We start from the raw sequence: 22,961 nt of genomic DNA, 5'->3' as shown, positions 1-22,961 counted from the left end.
TTATGAAAACAGGATGTGGAGAGAAGCCTCAAACGTCCACAAAACGGGACACACGGTAAATTGGGGGGCGGATAGCGCTCAGTTGGATCCTGACCCAAGCCTGGGAAGTGGCGACTCTGCTTTGGGCAATGCCGACTTCCCGAAGCTCACAAAGGAGGGAAACGCGATTTCTTTTAAGAAGCCTCCGTCCCGCTCCGGCTCCTGCCCCATTCCCCCGTTTCTGGAGACCCTCCCCGCCCTCTCCCGCGTCTCCCAGAGCTTCTCTTCCCCACCCCTCACTCCCGTTTCCATGGATACCCCTCCCTGCCCAGCCGCTCCGTTTCCATGGAAACCTCCTCCCTCGGGTACTCGGTGCAGGGGCTACCCGGGCCCATTCGCCCGCAGTGCGCACGCGCAGCCCGGCCTAGGCGCTCTCTTCCGCCCCGGGCCTGGCAGCAGCGAGAGAAGCCGGGACTTAACCCGGGCCCAGGTGAACAGGGTTGCGGGGTGGGGAATTGAGGGTGGGGCCGCGGCGAGTGGGGCGCCCTTTCTTCCCCCGCCCCCCGTGGAAGTGCTCCCTTTCTGCTCCTCTGGGCCTAGTAGCGCAGTCCCCAAACTCCACGCCTGCCTTGTTGTCGTTCGGGGCCGGGAGAAGAAGTGCGGCTGCTTGGGCCTCCCTCTCCCCGCGCCTCCCTCACGAAGCTTGACATCCCATCTCCGTGCCTGAGGGTAGCGTGGGGTTGCGGATTGGAGGGGGGGCGTTGTGGAGGGAAATATTGGGGTGCCCCAAGGCGCAGGTGCCTCTAGGGACTGGACTCGGAGCAGGGAGGAGGGCGGTGGGGTCCCGAAGTGGTGGTCGGGGGGCTTCAGGGCTTTTTGACACATTTGGGGATTTTTAGCGATGGGGTGGGACTTACCGGATGCTGCAATCTCCTTAAATGTAATAGCAGAGGTGGGCATAGATGCTTCCATCCAAAGTCGGTTACTGGAGCAATTTGTCCCCACCCGTGCAATTTATTGAGGGTCCATCCCCACTGAGCCCAGTGTCTTGTCTTTGTTTTAGCACTGCCAAGCCACACATCCAGGACTTGGGCCAGGGCTGGGAAAAAGGCAGCCATGACGAGGTGAGAAAACTTATGGGGTTGTGGGAATTGAACTTGTGTTAGTAACGAGCAGGCTGTCAGAATGTGTTGACTCCTCGATTATTGGAGACTTTCAGCCCCCAGTGCTGATTTTGCTGTCTTTGGTGGATGTGTATACCACGGTTATGTACCAAAAATCTTTCTGTGTTGCTACCTGCTGACAGTGGTTCAGGAATGGTGTGGGCAATAAAGGTAAATGGATATCATTGATTGAACCTTTAACTGATCATTAGCATGGGTCTTTGTGTTCACCTCCCCACCTAGCTTCACTAGGTAATGCTTGGATGTCAGTTCCTCCAAGTTTCTTTTCTTTGTCTATATAACTTTAGTTTTGAGTCTGAAACAATAACTGTTTAACACTTTGTACATAAGAAGGTGTCATGCTAATCAGGGGTCGGCCACAGGGATATCACAATAGACCTCTGAGTGATTTGAAGTAGATCAGTAAGGATTTTTGATTCCCAGTTGCTTAGCACTGACAATAAAAAAGTGACCATCCCTCCGAAGTCATGCGGCTCAAGTGATGAAAAGGGTGGGGTAACCCAAGGTAGATTTTTATATAGAAGGACTGTGAGCTCAATTTAGTTCAGTGCTCATATTCAAAACAAATTCCTGAGCTCAGTGTTCTTCAATTCTAAGTGTGCAACTCTTGTGAGTTGGCTGTGATGGTTGGATCATTGAGCTCTAGTTAAAAAAAGAAGTAGATTTTGCATGCCTGAAGTCTGCCTACTCCTGATGTAAATGACAACTAAGCACAACCGCAGTCTGTATTGGTCACATTCTCTGAAAAGTGTAATAGCAGCCACATTGAATGGTCTGTAGAGCTAAAGGATCCTTTTGCCAGGATAGCTAGCATAAATCTTCCTTTTTTGCTTCTTTATTTGTGGCAAAGATCAGTGTCTTGTTTCCTCTCTCACTGGGGTCTCCACTACACTTCCAGTTCTCCTGTCTCCCGAGTTGTTTACAATGGCAAGAGAAACAGCAGCCCTCGCTCCCCAAGCAACAGCAGTGAGATCTTCACTCCTGCACACGAGGAGAATGTGCGTTTCATCTCTGAAGGTGCAGTATTTACATTTGGGAAGGCTGATCTCTTCAGTTGCTGCATCTCCACTGAGTCAGTAGCACATTTCCTTATCTCTTACCCTGTATGTAACATATGTTTCTCATGCGGTTGCCAGTTCTGGTGTTATTTTTTCCTTACTTGTGTATTTAACATGGGTGCGGGAAAGTGAAGAAAATGAAGATGAGACTCATTGGAATGTTTAGATATGAATCCAACTCTTGGAACTGACGGATAGTTCTGAGGGTATGTGAGACTTGTCTTCTGATTCTGCATCCAGCATAACAACAGCTGTCATTGCCTCCCTGCTTCTTTATTTGCATTTGAAGACTTCTACCGTAGTAACGGTGGGACCACTGCTTGGTGTCTAGGCTGTCTTAGGGTGCCAAAAGCTGGCGGTACTTTTGGGCTAAAGTTTGTATGTGAAGTTTTATCCCCACTTTAACTGTTCCCCTTCTCTGCAGCATGGCAGTGTGTGGAGCGGGATCTCCGCAATCAGATGGCAAGTGGTGAACGGGGACTTGTGGAGGAGTATGTGGAGAAGATGCCAAACCCCAGTCTGAAAAGTGAGTTTTCTTTTGCTAGCTTTCCCCTTTCAAAGAGAGGTCTAATTTAGTCATGGTTACACCTCCTTGGTGACAGGCAGTTTAGATTACTCTGATGTAGGACTGGCTTTGCAGAGCATTTGAAAACATAGAGTCCAAGATGCAGCTGAAAGAATCCTAACTGAAACCCATCACTAGAAGCATTGTTGTCATTGGTTTCCAGATAGTTTCAGGGCTCAGTTCAAAGTGCTGGTGTTGACTTTTAAAGGTTTATATGGCCTGGACTGACTGCTCCAATACAGATCTGTCTATTGACTCAATTCAAGCCCTGTTCCGGTTCTCTCTGGGGTTGAGCTAGATGGCTATGCATGAAAGGGGCTTTTCAGCAGTTGGCCTCAGGCTCTGACATTTGTTTCCGTGGGAAGCCCATTTGCCCTCATCTTTCTTGCTCTTCCGACATACGGTGAAAACTCACTTGTATAGGAGGATAGTTGGAAACATATAGTGGTAGTGTTATAGTCCATGAATTTGATTAGGTACCTCAATATAGATGTACCTACTTTCTTGCATATTAGAGATTTTCTGGTTGAAGAATTTAGGTTATCATTCTAGATAGAACTGGAGACCCCTTGGGTTTGGGTTGTAGTAATGGCTTGCTGCGTTGAATAGGTCTGGGGTACCAACTCAAGCCATTTAATTAGGTGTGTAGGTTACCTGTGATCTGAATTCCAATTTAGGGTACTAACTGTTAGGTGATGGTGGGGAGGCTAGCATCTTTGATCTTCTCAAGGCAGGCTGGAGGGAGTATTGATGGAAAGCAATGTTGGTAGTCAGGAATCTTACCCTAAATTGTGTCTCCTTTCTTCTTTTTTGACAGCTTTCAGACCTGTTGACTTGAGTGACCTAAAGCGGCGGAACACACAGGATGCTAAGAAATCCTAAAATGGCTCGGCCTGCCTCAGCCCCAAGTGCTGGCGTGTGGCCACTGGTACATGAATTTGATGACTTTGTGTTGGTTTCCTCCTTTGGTCTGGCTTGTGCCTGGGGCTGGCTCTGAATTCCCTAAGGAAGGATAGGCTTCTTGCCTTTTCTTCACAGCTTCCCTTGGCCTGGCCTGGCCTGGCCTGCCTGCCTTCATTCTACAATTGGCCCCAGAAATTACCTTTTCCCCTTAGTAAATGACATTTTACTCTGATGGTGGCCAAGAGGTTGGTGTGTACCCTGTCTGTTTTAGGAGTGTGGAATAAGGCAGAAGAATCAGGAACAATATCTAATCTCTCCCTATACCCGTCTCAAAGCCCAGCCCTTCTTAGGGCAAGGCTAAGAGAGAATGATGGGACAGAAGCAATATGGGTTTTCGTAGTCCACCCTATCAATACATTGTGAGAATTCAGACTGACTCCTCATACAGTACCTGAGCTTTTAGACTGGAGGATGAAAGAGTGTTGTGCTACGATCTCCATATGCTATCTGCTCAGCTCTGTGGCACAACAATGGCGAAACGCTGAAGATAGAGGCTGAGGGACCCAGGTACAAAGTCTCCCAAGGGAAAACTCTTTTGGGATTCTGTTGTATAGGATAAAACTGAGTCGACTCCCTTATTCTGAGCTGAGCAGTTGCTCCAGGTTCTGCTGTCTTTACACTCGGCTGACTTGCAGCCCCAGCCAGGGGGGGCAGGTAGCATTTCTGAGCTAGCCCCAGAGCCCAGCCCCTGTGCCCCAGCAGGGCTGGGGACAGCCTTGGTGTGTGCTGGGCACTGGCAAGTGGCAGTAGTGCCCATGTTTGTGTCCAGCTCAGGCAGTGATGTTGGGGACCCTGCTCAGAGTTGGGTAGGCAAGGGGCATGGTGGCTGTTCTTTTCCCTTTGTAATGTCCCCTCTTGGTCTGTGTCTGTCTTTTAAGGAGTGTTGTAAATAAAAACTGGTTAGTCATTTTGACATTCTGCTCTGAGAATTTATCCTGCATCTCTAGCTGGGTTCCCATGAACGGGGCTTGCTTACCAATCTTTCTTTGGGTTCCATGTTCTCATTGTTCTGAACTGCTTCACCTGAGCCAGAGTGAATTTTCTCAAAAGGAAGGGGATTTGTTTTGCTGCCCTAACGCAGTGCTTGGAAGCTTCCTTTGTTTTTACTTGACTATTACTCTCCATTGGTGCTGGGCTAGTTGCAACTTAGTCTGTCTGGAGTAATTTACAGTTCAACCTAACCTGATGCTGTTGTGATGGTTAAGCCTTCAGAAGGGCATTCAAGTCCCTTTTGCAATCCTGTAGGGGGAGAAGGAACTATGAAATATCTAGTCCCTTAGGTGTGATGTATTTAGCTATCAGTATTCAGAAAGATATCCTAGTCCTTGGTAAACAGTTGCCATTTGGATACACATTATTTTGTGCACCTTAGAAGGGTGTTCACATCGTGCTGTGAAGGAGTGGAGTTGCGGGCTGGTTGGGGAAAGTGCTTCATGTTAGCTATGAGGTGACACCTACTGTGAAGCAAGGCCTCTCTCACAACTTGCTATTTCCTTGGCTAATGACATGGTCATTTTCTGTGTGATTGGCAGCAGGCACCTACAGTGTTTCCTATCCTTGGTGCTTAATAGGGTTAGCACAGGGTTTATCTGGTGTTGGGTTATGTTGAGTAGTCTTAGCTGACACCTTAATAAGTTTTTGTGTGCACAGAATACATATGTGCCTCTGCAGCAGAATGGTGGAGACTTTCAGACATCCGTTTTCCCTAAGGCAACAGGGTAGGGAGTGTTGCTTAGTAAGGTATTTTTCCTCCTTGAAGTCTGGGAACTAGAGCAGTGGTGCCTGTAGGGTCAACAGGAAGCTAACATTATTTTCACACTGTAATCTGGCTGCAGGTGATATTATTACCTTTAGTTAGATTAGCAGGATTTTCCTACCGCAGCAAACTGAATCAGCACCCCCAAATGCAGTAACGCTTGAATCCTCAGTAGTTTGCTGTGCTGTGGATATTTTATCTCAGTCCCAAATATATCTTTAGGCTAGATTTGAAATCATATCCAACTTGCTGAGCACTTTTGCCAATCTTGATTGAAGTGGGCAATATTTGCACCCAGCCTGACCAGTTTGTTTACTTTGACCAAATGTCATGTCATGAATTGGATTAGAACAGAGTGTGTTTCTCTGCCAACAGGCAGCACAAAAACGTAGCTATGAAAGCAACATGGAGCATAGTGCCAAGGAGACGTCAAAGAAGATATAGAAGATCAAATGAAGAAAATAAAGGTTGGCCGTGGTGTGATAATGATAAACAGGATGGTTTCAGTAAATCCCTCAGCACCCTTAATCATGCACTTCCCTTCATGCAGAATTGCAGGGTTTCTTTTTTGGCTGAAATATGAAGCCAACATGGGAATTAACCCAATTAAGTGAAATCTTATTTGTTGATCCAAGCTAAACAAAGAGGGCAATTTTCCAAGACTCTCTGAAAGTGTAAATCTTTACTTGGGATAGGTTTACATTCTATTTGTGGGGTTGGTCCATAGAGGTTACTTCTTTCCATCAATCATTATTGCTCTTTCTTGTGTTTAATAGGTTATGCTTTAGTGCAATGCTGCCTCAGGGAAAATGGGGTTGCATCCCAAAACAGCCCTGTGTCTAGCCCCCCCCCATTTTTGAGGAAAACAAGGAGAACGAGACATGTTGTTTTTGGTAATATGTAGTTATGTCCCTTGTTCTTCACCAGATATTTTGGGATGTGTACAGGCTTTATAGATTTTAGAAAATATTATCAGCCTCAGAATTACTCATCCTGCTCCAGCTTTTTGATGATACAGGTATAGATACAGGAATATGCAGTGCTTTGTGAATCTTTGAGGCTAGATGTCAGCCCTCAACCCGTTGTGTTGGGATGCCAAAGACTGTAAATGTGCTGATCACATCTGTCCCTTCTGTTGAAAAGGCTACAGAATGGTCGTTCATTAGTGCTAACCCATGTGGCTGTTTGTGTTACACCTACATAATTTGAGTCTTTCCTTTGATTTGACTGGGCAGTGTCCCCTGCAACCTCTCACCTGAGTGGCTGCATCGTTAGACGAGACACCTTTGCCAGACACCGACCCACCCCCCCAAAATATTCCAAATGTGGGCACAACTGTAATGTGATAAGATTATATGGAACAAAGCAGCTCATGCTGATTTCTCAACATAAACATTTTATCATGTAAATTGACCCTTAATCACTCAAGAGTGATGGGCTTGGTATAGACTTTGACCAGAGAGTTTATAATGCTATGTTTTAAAAATGCAAAATTAACATGGTGGGCGAAACTTTTATATGTGTATATCCTGCTACGTACCATCCACATTACTGTGCGTCACACAACTATATGGGTAAAGGAGGACGACATTTGGGCAGCCATTTCCTATAGTCAGTTTTTTTAGTTTATTTAAGTGCAATAATGAGATTACCTTTAGGTCTTTGAAAGTGATAGGGAAAATCTGCAGTGCTGAAATGATGGCAATGAAGAGAAAGAGGGGTGAGTCTTAAATCTTAAAAGTTAGCACCATGGCACTTTTCATTTTGACATTATTGTGTGAAGAACTTAACTTTTTTAATAATTATGGCCAAAAATGTGTCTTGATGCTAATGATCGGAACTAAGGGAATAATAAAGAATTCTTGATAAAATGATGCCCCTTATAGAGGTGATAGTGGAGGTGTGATACTCCTGATATGTTCACCTGCCCGACAAGACACCACACACATTGGAATTGGAAAAGCCTAGCTATGGCTATCTGCGTGTGCAGAAAAACTGAAACCAGTTCTATAAAAAAATTAAAAGTAGATATTCTGAGCTCCAAGAAAAGGCAGAAGAACCATAGAAGAAACACGGGGGGACAACAATTAGATGCTGACATCATATGGGTGCCTTGTGGAAAGTGAGTGAATGAAGCAGTAATAATAAAAATAATGATATAATTTATTATTTATACCCCGCCTGTATGGCTGGGTTTCACAAGGCAGTTTAACACTCACTGAGTACAGAAACTAACCCGGGGGGGGGGTTGGGAATAAAGTGTCCTAGGTACATTTGTGTGTGTGTGTGTGTGTGTGTGTGTGTGTGTGTGTGTATTCTTGGTCTGCAGCTAAATGACTATTCATTTGCCAGCTTTGATTTTGTCCCTGGGCCTCCAGCTGCCAATCCCTACGTTCTGCCTTCTACTTAACGTGGCGGCTGTATTTGTAGATGGATCACACGTCATCTTGTTTTTGCATGATTCATATTGTTGTGGAACTTCAGGGCACATGCTTATGGTCTCTTGAGATGAGCTTGTCACCTCTTACCCAGCCAGCCATACTCAAATGATCAAAAGTTGTGAAATAGTGTGCTTTCCCCATCCTTTTAGCATACACTTACATGAACAGTGGGGGATTCTATTCAGCTTAAGTGATTGTGAATGTGGAACTGGAAGAGTACGTGAATTAACAACATGGAACACTGTCTTTTTACAGCCGCACACCTTATACATAGGAGTGTGGAAGCCAACTTAATGGCTTTGGAAACCTGCACTGTTTTCCACACTCATAAGGTACCACAGTCCTGCAAGAAAGCATGAGACATCCCTGTTGCTGTCTGAGGGGACTGGGATTTAAATGCTGCATCTATTAATATACCCAGATCTGTTTTCGTCCTTTGGTCCAGAGGATTTATTGCCATCTAAATTACACTTACTAGATGCAAGATTTCCCCCATCACTTCACCAAGGCTGAACCCTGTCACCTCTGGCCACTGTGAATCTCTTGAAACACAGTCCTATTTAGAGAGTCTGACCTGTGAGGTTTATGAGCTATTCCCCCCCCCCTTGCATTTTGTGGGGTTATGAGGTCAAATTTTGGCATAGTGGGTCTAATTACATTATATAAAAAAATGTTCTCACCGCTGAAAAAGTGAGGACTTTTACCAAATCACAAAAGTAATTGGATTTAATAGTCCTTGCTGTTAATGCTGGCTCTGATCCTGCACAAGTTGACATGATACCCTTCACACATGAAACGCTAGAGGAACAGGAATATTGTTGCAGGGAATAGCCTTTCCACCACCACTCCATTTCAGAGGGGTGGGGGGCTCAAAACCTTCACTCAAAACCATAATTAAATTCTAAGGAAAATAAAATGAATTATTCTAGAAAGGTATTGCATTGCAAAAAGAAGGGGGCAGCCAGGCTGCTCTACAAATCTCTCTCTTTGTGTGTAACAGGTTTTTGTGTGAATATGCTTGTTTCTGAAAGATACAGCAGATTCAGAAAAGATACAGAAATATTCAGCTTTTAGAGAACCTTTTTAAAAAGTGGCAAAATGATGGGGTCAGGGAAGCTTATCACTTTTAGGTATGTACAGTGTTCACTCCTGCAACAGTTGTGGTAAATAAAAGGAAATAGCAAATTCCCAGTAGCAAAATACTGTAGCTTGTGTATTTTTTTTAAATTAAAAAATGCAGTGAGTTTGCAATTGGCTTGGAGGCAAGGGCACATGTAGCTTTCTCACAACAACAAAAATACTGTGCATTTGTTTTGCATTGAAATTGTCCTAAAATACCTTGCACGTTGAAGAGAAACCCATCTAATGAAATAATGAAAAAGGGTGTTGCTCATACTTTAGATTTAAACCTGTGGAGAGTTCACAGTAAAAACAAATATCTGATGTTGATGTGGGTGGAACAGTTTCCCTAGCTGATGTGTCAGCAAGCACTCATTAACACAAAGGGTGGGGTTTTTGTATTGCATTAACTGGGAAGAGTTGGGAGTGGCTTGATCTTGTTATATCCATCCAAATACACAAGGACAGGGGACGGGACATTGAGACATCCCCATGCTAGTTGTTCTTTATCCATCTATACAGATCAATGTCGCTTGGTTGATCGCAGAAAATAAGGAATATTCTTCTGTCCAACAGACAGGGCCACATTTCCTATTCTGTGTTTTTAATCCTCTTCCTGCTTTCTCACTAAATCCCTTTCAGTGAATTCACCCATCCATGTAGGCCCTTAGATATGAGGATAGTAAAGCCTTTGCATCTATTCCACGCTCATCCCTGATGACACAGATATGCCTATCTGCATATTTCGGCTTCCGACACACTAACAGGAAGCTTTTTTTTTTAAGTTGCCTTCTTTATTCTTCCTATTTGCTTGTCTACTTTGGATACCTTTCCTATTGTTAATTAGCTGCCTGGTAGCTAATTAACTACTGTTCTCATGATTCTGCTGCAAGACTTGTATCAATCTGTGATATCCCTGAAATCACAAGTGTTTCGTGATTTATATAACATGTATAGAAAGGGATGGTGCGTTGCCAAACATGATTAAAAAAGTGTTAAAAGTTATAGGAGAATGAAGAGCAGGTATTATCTTGTGGCTATACAGCAGAGCAGGTGTGGATAAGGTGAGATCTGCTCACCGGGCGACAGGGGGCCTGAAGTGGTGTGTCAATCCGTGTGAGGCCACCTTTGTTCCACTTTCATTTCTACTTGGAAGTCAGCAACTTGTGTGATACAGTATGGCACAAGAGAGAGAATTTGGAGTACCCAAGCTCTAGCTGGATGGACTGAAACTTGTTTAATTGATTGCATCCATAAATGTAAGGAGGCTGCAATCCTTCCTGCCCATAAACAAAATGGAAGTGGCTTGGCTGGCTGAAAATAAAAATATAAAACTGAGTCCAACAAAGAGCACCCTCTCCTCTCATTCCTGTTTTCTCTCTCACGTCAAGTGAAAGGAGCCAAAGTGTGAAGCAATGCCCTTGAGCTCCCATACGTTTGGATAAAATTTTGTGGGACGTTCCCTGTTTTTGTCTGAAGATGGCAGTGCTGATACAAATGAAACATGCCTTGTTGGCGAAGTCTTGGCTCTCATTAGGGAGTGAATAGACAAGAAAAAGAAACCAGTCACAAGAACATCAACTGTACCAGACTAGATTGAGTTGACGGCCTGACCTGCTCAGTATGCTGACCCAGTTGCACAACAGAAAAATGTGCAAACAAGGTTAATATAGGTAGATGTATGCCTTGTGATCTATTCCCAGCTTATAAAAAAACTAGAAATAATTCGAGTCTAAACTTGCTGTGTCCCAGAGGTAGAGTGAAGAACTCCTGGAAAGGAAGAACTGGCACCTGCAAAGCCTAATATCCAAAGAGTATGTGGTTTATTCTGATGCAGGATACTGATCATTAATCTACAGTAATCAGGAACTAAGTTTTAAAATGTACAGTGGTACCTTGGGTTAAGTACTTAATTCGTTCCGGAGGTCCGTACTTAACCTGAAACTGTACTTAACCTGAAGCACCACTTTAGTTAATGGGGCCTCCTGCTGCTGCTGCTGCACAGCCAGAGCACGATTTTTGTTCTCATCCTGAAGCAAAGTTCTTAACCTGAAGCACTATTTCTTGGTTAGCGGAGTCTGTAACCTGAAGCGTATGTAACCCGAGGTACCACTGTACAATAGTTCAGCTACATCAGCATATTCCACCATATTCCGAACCAAACATGTATAGTCTTCTATCATCATAGAGTTAAAACGTTCTTCCTAAAGCCAAGCATCAACCTTTTGGGTGGTTGGTAGAGCTCTTCTATTTGTTTCCTGCTGTTGACAGGCTTCAAGTAGTTGAATACTAGATTATGTCACCTCTTAGTATTTTCTGTGCTAAGCAAAATCAACTTCTGCAATCTGTTTTTATCATGGCACCACTTGTTCTCCAGTTATCCAGCATACTTGGGGCGGGGAGTTAAGTTCTAGAAATCATGAAGTGTTTTTCACCTTTCCTGTGTGAGGAAGAGCAAAGTGGTCTTAATAAGCTAACTCACCAATAAGGGCTATCTTCAAAATATGAAGATTTCCCTAAATACATACTGACATAGAAAGTGTGAATTTTTCAAGCCTAGTCTTCCTTATGCCCAAGTTCGCCCAGGTGCTGAGGGTTGATTCCTCCAAACGCATCTTCAGCTCTTTTCATTCAGATGAGAATACACAGCATCACCCAACCATCCATCTAGTTATGTGTGAGAAGTATTAAAGCGATAATTTATCTGCCGCACATGTATGCTGCCCTTCCAACGTGCTCCATATGGGATGCTAATCTGAGGGCTCCTCCAGACAACCTGTTTATTGAGCATTCATCCTCATTTACTTGCACTATTTAACCTTATGCAGAGGTTAGTTTATGTGTGGTCTTTACTGAGTATATGTTCTGATTTGCTTGTAGGGTGTTCATATACCTTTCCGTTAGCCATTCGTGCCAGTGCATTTCCTCTTCACTTTCTTAATCACAAAAATCCATTTTAAAAAAGGATTTGTTGCACTATGGTGACAGAGCACTCTAATCCACTTTAATTGGTATGCACTTGAATCCCTCCTGCAAAATACAACCTGGAGTTGCCCTCACAGTCCCTGCCCTTTGTACTGTAGGTTAGGTAGGCAGAGAGAATGTGATTTGCCTAGGCTTATTCAATGAGCTTGGGGCTGAACCAGCTTTTGAATCCTAGATTTTCCATATTCAATCCTGACAGTAGCCAGATAACCACACAGCTCCTGTTAACCTAGGACAGTTTGCTATGACAATAGGCTAAGAAACCCCTGTGAACGATGTATGCAGACTGATTGCTGGATTTCTTCAATCAGAATAGTGATGAGAACTAAGTACGGAATTGGCTTCTAAAATGCCCTGAAGGTTTTCAAGGAGAACAGATCTGTCATTGGCCGTATATACCCCTTATGAAATACATAACGCTACCAGAAATAGGGAGGGACTCTGTTCTGTTTGCACCTTGCATCAGTAAGGACTTCCTCTTCTGCATCTAGAGGGGGTGGTTCTTGGAAATGAGTTGCTCATTGTTGTGACTCAGTTCTAATGACGCGCTTGGCCAACAGCCCCTGATAGAAAACATTGTTCCCTTCATTTAAGCCTTTAATTATGTAGTCATTACACTGCTGTTGGCGCAGAGCTGAGATACGCAAAACACGCATTCGGTTATGTGGTCTGCGTGAAAGGATCTAGGAACCCTCATAGGCATGGATGGAATCCCTGGTGGTGTGGTTCAGATGTGTGTTTGGAATAGAGCCAAATTTCTGCATCAACTTACTATAGTGGATGTCTTGCATTAACTCTACAATTCAGGCTGTACACTTGATCTGTGTAGGTGTTCTTGTACCTGCTCAGTCTATACTTGCAAGTACAGAATGAATTTGGGGCGGCAGCACTGTTTTCACAAGGTACAATCATACATTTGGCTCTAGATGACTAGTTTTTAAAAGGATGGTCAATAGAAGCATCTTGGAACCAAAGCTTGACTGCGCATCTCTAGGAATGTCCTGTGCAACCTGAGGGATGGAGGTGCCATGGCAGCAGTGGGGCAGTGAATGCAAATTATATTTGGAATTACAAAAGGCAAACGCCCTATAACAAAAGTGAGCTCAAACAATACCAGAATGAAATTAGGTTGCTTGTTCTGCAAATACTGGAAACTGCTTTCTCCCCCAGAGATGTGTGTGTTCGCGTGTGCTTTTCACTGCAGTTTCTTCAATTCTTCTGTGACAAATTTGTAGCTTCTTGAGATGGGGTGAAAATAGCACAGTATTCAAGTTAGGCTGACACCCCAAATATATGTGGTTGTGATATTTTTGGCTTTATTTTTATGTTTCCCCTAACAGTTCCTGACATTGTTTGTCTCTTTGATGACTGTTCAGTACATCAAGCTGATATTTTCTCAGTGAGCTGTGTTATCTGTAAGGATTATCAGATGTCTTTTCTGCATACTTCATTTTTCTAGAATCCCAACACTTGTGCTTCTCAACCTTGAATTTGATTGCATTGTTTCTTATGAGGCATTTTATGAGATCTGTGTGTAAGTCTGTTGCAGCATTTTATGAGCTTAATTGTGCTAAATCAAACTGATTGTCTGCCGGTTGTGCAAACTTCCTCTCCATCCCCTTTTCCAGTTAATCAATGGGTAAACTGTGAGACACCCTGCAGTTTACCTTTTCTACATGGTGAAAAATCCCATTCATCTCAAGGCTCATTCTTCTTTTAACCTGATCTATGAATGAACTAGTTTCTCTTATCCTATGAGTCATGACAAGGGATCTAGATACCTGAATGACTTTTTCTGCTTTGAGCTGCAGAATATATAATTTTAAACAGGTTTCAGTGACGTTTTGGAATTCAAAGCTGTTGCTTTTCAAAGCATGATTTAATTAAGCTTTTCAAAATCCAGTTGATAATGATAGGAAAAGTTAAGCAAGTGCTGTTCCTGAAATCAAGGAAACTTAAAAGTACTTAATTTTGGCTGGGTTTAGTTTTAAGGTTCTTGTCCTCTTTGTTTAGCTTTAAGGTTCTTGTCCTCTTTGTTAGCTTCCCTTAGCTCCCATCTAAAAAGGAGTTTGTATAGTGTGGAAACATTTTTATTCCACATAGCTCCTGAATATGTTTAGCATGTGTTTGATTATTTTTCCTGAAGCCAACAGTTTAGTTTTATTTTATTTGGTAAGAGAGCTAGGATTGTGACAGTTATCTGATTTTCTTTTAATGACCAAATTTTACGCTGTGAAGAGCAAAATGAATCACTACCATTAACGCTGAGTTGTTACAAACAAGATAGTATTGAGATAATAAAAGGCCCTAAGAGAGCAACAGAAACCAAACGACAGCTTCCCAAACTCATTAGGCTGATTATGGTGCGTTTCCTCTCCATACATTATTCCTAAGGCGCTAGCATTTAAAAGTGTGTAAACATTATGATGTCTCTTTTAATCCACAGAAATGCATGTGCCCAAGTGGTGAAAGTACGTTTTGAGGTTTTACTGAACTTCTTTGCAGCAGAATAGAAAACACATTTCTATAAAACACTTGAAAGTGATGTTTTCATACGTGGGCCTTGAATCATCATTCAAATGAAATAATACTGAAAATAGTTATTCTTTCTGACTGTTTCAGCTCTGTTTCAATTGCAGGCCTAGCTGAATCTTATAAATTAATAATAATAATAATAATAATAATAATTTATTTATTCCCCAGCCACTCTGGGCGGCTTCCATAAAAACCAAAAATACAGTAAAATATCACACGTTAAAAACTTCCCTGAACAGGGCTGCCTTAAGATGTCTTCTGAATGTCAGGTAGTTGTTTATCGCTTTGACATCTGCTGGAAGGGCGTTCCACAGGGCAGGCGCCACTACCGAGAAGGCCCTCTGCCTGGTTCCCTGTAGCTTTGCTTCTCGCAATGAGGGAACCGCCAGAAGGCCCTGGGCGCTGGACCTCAGCGTCCGGGCAGAATGATGGGGGTGGAGACGCTCCTTCAGGTATACTGGACCGAGGCCGTTTAGGGCTTTAAAGGTCAGGACCAACACTTTGAATTGTGCTCGTAAAAGTACTGGGAGCCAATGTAGGTCTTTCAAGACTGGTGTTATATGGTCTCGGCGGCCGCTCCCAGTCACCAGTCTAGCTGCCGCATTCTGGATTAGTTGTAGTTTCCGAGTCACCTTCAAAGGTAGCCCCACGTAGAGTGCATTGCAGTAGTCCAAGCGGGAGATAACCAGAGCATGCACCACTCTGGCGAGACAGTCCGCAGGCAGATAGGGTCTCAGCCTACGTACCAGATGGAGCTGGTAAACAGCTGCTCTGGACACAGATTTGACCTGTGCCTCCATGGACAGCTGTGAGTCCAAAATGACTCCCAGGCTGCGCACCTGGTCCTTCAGGGGCACAGTTACCCCATTCAGGACCAGGGAATCCTCCACACCTGCCCGCCTCCTGTCCCCCAGAAACAGTACTTCTGTCTTGTCAGGATTCAACCTCAATCTGTTAGCCGCCATCCATCCTCCAACCGCCTCCAGACACCGAGAAACCGAGAAAAGATTTGAGAAGGAATTCAAGTCTCACTGTTTTGACACCAGAGTGGTGGATGGGACAGCTATAGCTTCCCTTCCTATATATTTTTCATGGACACCTTGCAAGACACATGAATTGCTGCACATGCCCCATCTACCCCCCCCCCCTTGCTCTTCTGGCGCTCTTATTTTCTCCTCCTCTTCTGAAATCTTATTCTTTGATACTGTTTGCGCAGAGGGATGGGGGAAATCAGTCAGGACTGAGGCTAGTGTAAAGATTGATTGTGGATATCCACTCCTAGATGAAACAAGACTCAAGATTGATTGTCCTCCTTTTCAGTAATTGTATATTTAGCAAAGGAATGATCGTACCAGTCATCTGTGCAGACTCCTCTCCATATGAAGTAGTTTGCTAGCTCCAGAGTCCATCACTCCTGTGGGCAAGGTAGTGTGTGTATATGAACCAGCATGGCCTGGCTTAAAAACATCCCCCTTCCACAATCACAAGTTGCTCACCTGTGCTTAGGCAGAGCTGGTCTATATGTACTTTGTGATAAGTCCTTGTCTCCTAGTGTTTAGTCATGCCTGTGTCCACCAGCAGGTAACTCATTCCTCCTAAGAAGTCTGGATTCCTGCCTAGCTAGTGCTGCTCTTGTCAGAGCATCCCCTGTTACCATGGAAGCCCATTCTTCTCAGATGACATGTGCCATGGTCCTTTACAGCTGGGAGAAAATGTCTGTGCATTTGATCTTCTGCCCTGCCCTGTGGTGCATGGAACCCAAGAGTGCTGGGGAAGCAAGCAGCCACTGGTGGGGCCCAGGAAACCGCTTCACTTTCTGCTCTTTGCACTGTGAGAGAATTTTGCAACCAAGGAGAACAAATCTCCCTAAAAGGGCCTCACTTCACTGGGAAATGCAGGGAGTGATAAGAGGAGCTAGTGGGGGATGTGTTGAAGTTGGGCTGACACAAGTTGTTTTGGGAGTAGTCCTCTGAGAGACACATGTGGCAGGGTACAATTTATGGGCCCCAAGAATCAATAGGTTGTGTGTGTGTGTGTGTGTGTGTGTGTAGTGGGGTAGAGAGTGGCAGCAACTTTAGCTCTTTCTAAATCACCTTTCTGGGCCAAGTTCATGACACCATAGTCCAGAGTTTCCCATCATGAGCATTTGTTGATAAGACCAGAGCATCCCATGCCAGGAATAGGAAGGAATGTCTGCCGGCACCTCCTGTGTTGTGTGGGTGGGGTCTCTGCCTGCTCCCTAGGCTCTAGGATCTGGACCGTGAAATTGACCCCGATGGGGCTCTTACATAAGTTTCTGTCTGCGCTTGGAGACTAAGTGGCTGTCAGAGGCACAACATCGCCCACACGACAGACAGGAGTGCCTAGGGTGCTGTGCTCTCTGGGCTGTAATTTATCCTGCCAACTCTACTCAGTGTGCCAATAGAGACACAGCTTTCTGCATTTGGGCACAGTTACATAGGGTGGGAGATAAGGACGGTGTGTGCCAACCATGCATTATTGCTGCCAGGAGTCCAAGGCCTGCCTAGGATTTTTATCTGTGAAGGTCGAAAGTCACTCTCCCTGGACTCTTCATGACGATGGTACAGCCAGCCCCTTTGGCTATGGGCTGGCCCTATGGTGCTTACCTACAACATCTGAGTCCACAAACATGCTACTGAAAGTTCTGCCATGGTGACATTGTCCACCATCCCACATAGTCTTGGAACTGAGTTGGCGGGAGACACGTCATTCTCAAGTATTTAATTGCTTGTCTTAGAATTTGAGCATTACAGAACCAGAGTGCAATTGCTCCCCTCTCTCCAATGTGGTGGGACATGGGTAGTGCTGTGGGTTAAACTACAGAGCCTAGGACTTGCCGATCAGAAGGTCGGCTCCCGTTGTTCGGTCCCTGCTCCTGCCAACCTAGCAGTTCGAAAGCACATCAAAGTGCAAGTAGATAAATAGGTACCGCTTCAGCGGGAAGGTAAACGGCATTTCCGTGCGCTGCTCTGGTTCGCCAGAAACGGTTTAGTCATGCTGGCCACATGACCCAGAAGCTGTCTGCGGACAAACGCCGGCTCCCTCGGCCAGTAATGCGAGATGAGCGCCGCAACCCCAGAGTCGTCCACGACTGGACCTAACAGTTAGGGGTCCCTTTACCTTTACCTCCACTGTGGTGGTCACAGCAATCTCTCAGCCTCTTTGAAGGCAACAGCATTGTGGGCGCTCCCTTTCAGAGGACAGGCACGAGGCATCTTTCTTGGGCTTCACTTTTGAGATACTTTGACAACTGGGAAGAACGAGCCATTCATGCCATGCGCCTGACCCACCACTAGCCATATTTACCTTTGCATCAAGTGCCTTTGTGCTCCGGCAATTTGCTTCAATTAGGCTCGTTATCTCAGTCAGAGGCACCCGGTGACGGCAGTGGCTTCCTTGCGGGGGGGGACGGACATCAGCTCAGTCTGTGCCCCTTGCTCACCACAGGCCTGTGAACAGATGGCTGAGGTGGTGGTTCTTGAGTCCATTCTCGTCTGCTCTTGGGTGTGAAGGTTGCAAGAGAGAGGAAAATAATAAACCAGGCAAATACTGCTGTTATGTTTCCAAAGACAACTTGCACTTCTGGTCACTGGGCTTGTGTTCCATGTGCAGTGTGAGCTTATATGCAAGATAGCAACTCATTTTTTATTTCAACGGTTTGTATGACACTTGTATGCCTCACCATGTGTGAATCCCTTGCAAACAACTGCAGTGCTTGGAGACAGAAAGTTCATGTATCCAAGCGGTCATTTCTCCTCTAGATCACATCCTCTAGACTGCTGGGAAGAGCACAGAGAAAAGAAATGCAATGTTACATCTACAACCATTAAACCAGATTCCTTCATCTGCCCCAGCTGCAATAAAACATGTCTCTCCTATATCGGTCTCTACAGCCACAGCAGGCACTGTAACTTTCCAGCAGTTTGACTTTACACCTGATAGTGCATTCTTCCATTGTCTCCCCAGACAGATGGATACCAGCAACTGTGTGCCGCTTCCTCACAGCCTTCTCTAAGCAGTTGTACAGGGGACCCAATAGCATAAGACTAAAAATGGGTTAAACCTTTAAAATCAGACTTCAATTAAAATGCTTGCTGGAATAAAAGAGAGCATTTAGTAAGCTCTGCGAGTTCAGCATGTCTGAATTTTCAAAACAGCCATCACTGCCATCGTTTGGAGCAGAAAGCATTTTTCTCCAGATTGCACAGATTGCCCTACTTTGCGGAATTTTGCGTCTCTTCTCCTGTTGCACGTTAACACGGAGTGAAGGCTCGGATTAAATGGTCACTTGGGCCTGCTGTGCCTTTCAGATTCTTGAGTCCTAAACAGAATGTGTGGGTACCCTGTGGCCATTGATGTTGGCTCTGGGACATGTTTACAGTCTGTTGGGTCTTAAGCCAATCAGGCCCCAGGTGTGACTGCGGTCTGGCTGAGGGCGCAGAGGGCACTGGATTGTGTTCCTTCCCAAATGAGGGAAGGAAAAGCTCTACATCTTACGGCTTGGGAACGAGGTGTTGTTTTGAATTAAAACCAGTGGGAGATGAAACAAGGAAGGCGTTCACTGGAGGGTCACAGGCATTATGAATGCCAAGCAAATAACTGGCTGTGTGCATGTACCCCACTGTCAAACTGAAGAGGGTCTGCATGCGTAGCAGCGAGCGGAGTGTTAATTTGGCATATGCTTCCCTGTTTGGGGGGACATTTTGGGAGGTGGTGCACTGGGGGAGAGACAGGGAGACTAATCCCATGAACAAGGGGATTGTCCCGTTCCTAAAACTAGCTCAGGGAGACTTAGAAGTCACATGCTGCCAAAGCACCTTAGACGGAGGCACAAAGGAACTGGAGAGAGTGTGTGACATAACTATGCTCTCCTGTTTGCGCACGTAGCACGGGGGGGGGGGACGGGACACGACAACAAGTGCTATGTGTTTGTGAAAGATGTTACACAATTTACATTTCTTCTGTAACCCGCCCAGCAGGCATCCAAAGTGAGCACAATGGGTGCGTCATCATCCCACGTCAGGAAAAGGGCCATGCACTTTCTCAAGTGTGGTGCTTTGCAGAAATGACGCCACTAGTGGATTATTGAGTACATCATTGGCCATGTGTGTTCAGTACCTGGCTCAGGACATGACTGGGCAGGGCTGCAGAGCTGAGCAGTCAGTATGATTTCAGTGATCTAATATCACAGGTATGGGAAACCTGTGGCCCTCAAGATGTTTTTGGACTCTTAACTCCCATCAGCTCTGGCTGGGATGGTCAATGATCAGGGAGGATCATGTAGTCCTGCAATATCTGGAGCGTCACAGGTTCCTTCCTAACAGAAAAGGATCTGGGATGTGCTGCAAGTTCATTTTCAAGCTTACCTGCTCTCTCTTCTTCCTCAGTAGGATCTCTTTGTCCCATCTTCAAGTTTTGCCTGCTGTTACTATCTCAAATAATGCTTTGTGAATCAAATTACATGTCAATATGAATGCTTTTTTTCAGGCTTGTACAAGCATTCAAACTGTTTCCACAGATGTCTGTAAGAATCCACAATGAGCAGTAACCTTGCCCAGGCCCTTTCAGTTGGCATTCAGGCCTTATTCCAGGTCAGATAATGAGAACAGTATTTAATCTTAAAAATACACCTTGGCAGCTTTAGGGGGACCTTTCTTAGATCAACCTGTTACAATTCTGCACTGCCTGAACTTTATTCCAACTCATTCTATGTGTACCTCCACCAGAAGTAAAGAGAACAAGGCCTTCACAATGAAAATGCTACTCCTGCCGATATTTTCCGTGTGATGACCACCTGTGGTGGGACCCCCTGAGCAGTCCTATTGGACTTAGCAGTTGGAGCAAGGGCTAAAAAAAATACTTGCTCAAGGCCAGACAATTGCTATGCAGCAGAAAATAATGAAAATTACGTTTCTGGTTTATAGTCGATTCACAGGAAAGCTGCAGAGGCAGAAAGAAAGCAATCTGTCTAAGACCAGACAACAAGTCCATGGCTAGAAAGCATTCTCTGCCCACAGAGGGAATCCACACCATTGTATACGGGCAGACCTGTGATGGGATGGAAGAGGAAGAAACCAGGCTGGAAGCAGGTAAGGAATGGAGAGAAATCTGCTCTCTGCCCCACAGGACCACCTGCCTCCTGAAGCCGGCCACAGCTGAAGGTGATTGTTTGCTGCCAGTGCTTAGACTGGCTACAAATGGGAATGGGCAAGAGGGAGGTAGCAGGAAGCTGATGGCCTCCGACTACTCTGATGATTTCCTAACATGCCTGCACTGAAGACTTCTTCCATACTGCAGTTGGTGTCCTGCTATGGCACATCACTACGATGCGTATGCATGGAGTTATTATGTGGCTGTTCATGTTCAGAAGCCACATTTGTGCATGCGTGCACATGTGAATGTACATATGCTGAAAACCCTTTTAAAAAAAGAAGCTTTTTTTGGACAGCATGGAATGCAGTGTTCTTAAAGAAGAACATACCAATAGTTGCTGCTTGGAGATTTTGGAATCAGAGGGTGCTAGTGAAACACTTTTGTAAAGGGACTCGGGGACTGGATGGGACATCACACAGGGGTAGGAGTTGGCAATTACCTGTTTCTTGCAGTGGTTCTAATTTAAAGCTGCTGCGTGGCCTCCCTGGAAAGGTTAGTACTTCTGAAGGACAAGGCTGGTGCAGGACACCTGTTCCTGTCCATGCTGGTGAATGAAAGGCAGTCCAGGCCCCAGCAAGGATAAACATCTCAGTGCATCAGGAGGCACCGTATAAGTTGCCAGGAAATATAGCACAATTTATTGGGTCCTTCAATCACCCGAACATTGGCACTGACAGGCAGACAGACACAGAAGTGGCCCTCAGAGCTTGTATTGCCCACACAAGTAGATTTACAGAGTCACCCAGCACAGAAGGTGCAAGCATTCCCACAGTGCGGATGCAATGGTACAGCCACGTACAAAGTCAATGACCCAAGCGAGCCGTGTCAGTTCCGCATAGATATATATACTGAATGGTAGTACTGTTTTCCTTCCAAACTCTGCAGGCAATGCTTTCTGCACGACTCCAAATTATCTCTTTAAGTGGTATGCCATCCCATGTGCCCTGAAGGCAAAGACGTCTCTGTTCCAGAGACAACATTTTCATATGTGCGAAAGTGGATCTGCAAAGTTTGTACTCGGAGAGCCCAAGTTTTGCAACCACTAAATTTGGCCTTTTGCAAATGGGACACTTTGCATAGGACAATTATACATACATTTGCATGTTTTGCTGCACAATTTGTTTGGGGAAAATGAAAGAAACATATGATAGCCTCTAGATATATCCTTCCCTATGACTGATTTAAAAAAAAAATTGCACAGACCGTGTGTGTGTGTGTGTGTGTGTGTGTGTGTGTGTGTGTGCATTTAGCAGATAGTGCTTGTTCTCTTTAATTTATGAGGACTAGAAACTTGGTTGTTGGATTTTGGTTTGTTTTTTTTTTTAAAAAGAGGAAATCGGAGATTCTTAAGGAGTTTCATCAGTGCTGATTCTGGCACAATCGTAAATGTGCAGACTTTCAAAGTTTCCTAACAATGGTACAGAATCTCCTCTCACTACAAAGCTTGTTTGGCATTGTCACCTCTGTCAGGATGCCCTGTGGCTGGGCTGTCCCCTGGATCTCATGTCCTGGAGCATTCGGCATGCGGACAGGCAAGGCAGTTCGTCTTGCTGGGTCTCTCGTAAGCATGTCTCCAGCACGGAAAAGGAATTTGCACCATCTAGTCAGCGCCGAGCTGCTTGGCAGAGGGCACACTTTCCAGTCATGTGTCCCACAGCCTCCTGGGCTGCCGGCTGCCCTCTTTGCTCTGCAGGACGGCTGCCTCAGGGGGCAAAGAGTGAGACAGGCCCCATAAGCCAGGGGCAGACGGGCAAGTCAGCTTCAGAGGTTGCTCTCGGCTGTGTCAGGGAACTCGTAGCAATGGGGCTGCTCGGCCACTGCCAAGTTTTCACTGGCACTGCATGCTGTCCTCTCCAGGTACTGAGTGCTGGTGTGCATGGTGGCTTGGCTGCGGCCCAGCCCATTGAGGTAGTTGCCAACCAGCTTGTGCTTCTCGCCGGTCCTGGTACCCCCGTTGCGGACATGGGGTGTGTGGCTGTATGTGTGCTTGTATTCCTCTTCTATGTCCCAGCCAAGCTTCCAGCGCGTCCATTTCTTCATGAGCTCTGACTGCACCTATGGAGATAGAAACATTTGCGGGGAGGATGTGTTATTTACTGGTTTGAGGTTGTATTTTTAAATATTATTATGCGCTGTAGGCTGCTTTGCCACAAATGGCAGGATTATAAACCTTTATAAATAAACTCTGTATTAATCTCATGC

At 45.1% G+C, this 22,961-nt stretch overlaps 2 protein-coding genes across 7 annotated transcripts in view; one reads left to right on the top strand and one right to left on the bottom strand.

The window, feature by feature from the left end:
• The first annotated feature begins 309 nt into the window (after positions 1-309).
• On the top strand, positions 310-22,080 carry MCRIP1 (MAPK regulated corepressor interacting protein 1). Of its 5 annotated transcripts, none has more exons than XM_081899943.1 (6): positions 310-469; positions 1,043-1,103; positions 2,014-2,180; positions 2,646-2,747; positions 3,604-3,714; positions 20,542-22,080. In XM_081899943.1, the coding sequence occupies exons 1-5, from the start codon at positions 325-327 to the stop codon at positions 3,666-3,668; spliced, it is 540 nt and encodes a 179-aa protein (XP_081756069.1). In that variant the 5' UTR covers positions 310-324; the 3' UTR covers positions 3,669-3,714; positions 20,542-22,080. The 5 variants fall into 5 exon arrangements, 4 of the variants coding, with proteins under 4 accessions (XP_081756069.1, XP_081756068.1, XP_081756070.1 ...); XM_081899942.1 differs by lacking the exon at positions 20,542-22,080 and adding an exon at positions 5,881-5,998; XR_014165377.1 differs by lacking the exon at positions 20,542-22,080 and having other exon boundaries at positions 2,014-2,235; positions 3,604-4,662.
• Positions 21,454-22,961, bottom strand: part of GCGR (glucagon receptor) — a 43,508-nt gene continuing 42,000 nt past the window's right edge. For both annotated transcript variants that reach the window (XM_081899760.1, XM_081899759.1), the window contains exon 14: positions 21,454-22,814. In XM_081899760.1, coding sequence (XP_081755886.1) covers positions 22,521-22,814 — 294 coding nt within the window. In that variant the 3' untranslated portion in view covers positions 21,454-22,520. The remainder of the gene's footprint in view (positions 22,815-22,961) is intronic.

This window comes from Podarcis melisellensis, assembly GCF_964234715.1.
Source record: "Podarcis melisellensis genome assembly, chromosome: 2".
NCBI lineage: Eukaryota > Metazoa > Chordata > Lepidosauria > Squamata > Lacertidae > Podarcis > Podarcis melisellensis.
Note: the sequence above shows the minus strand (reverse complement) of the source record. Positions and strands in the feature narration are given on the sequence as shown.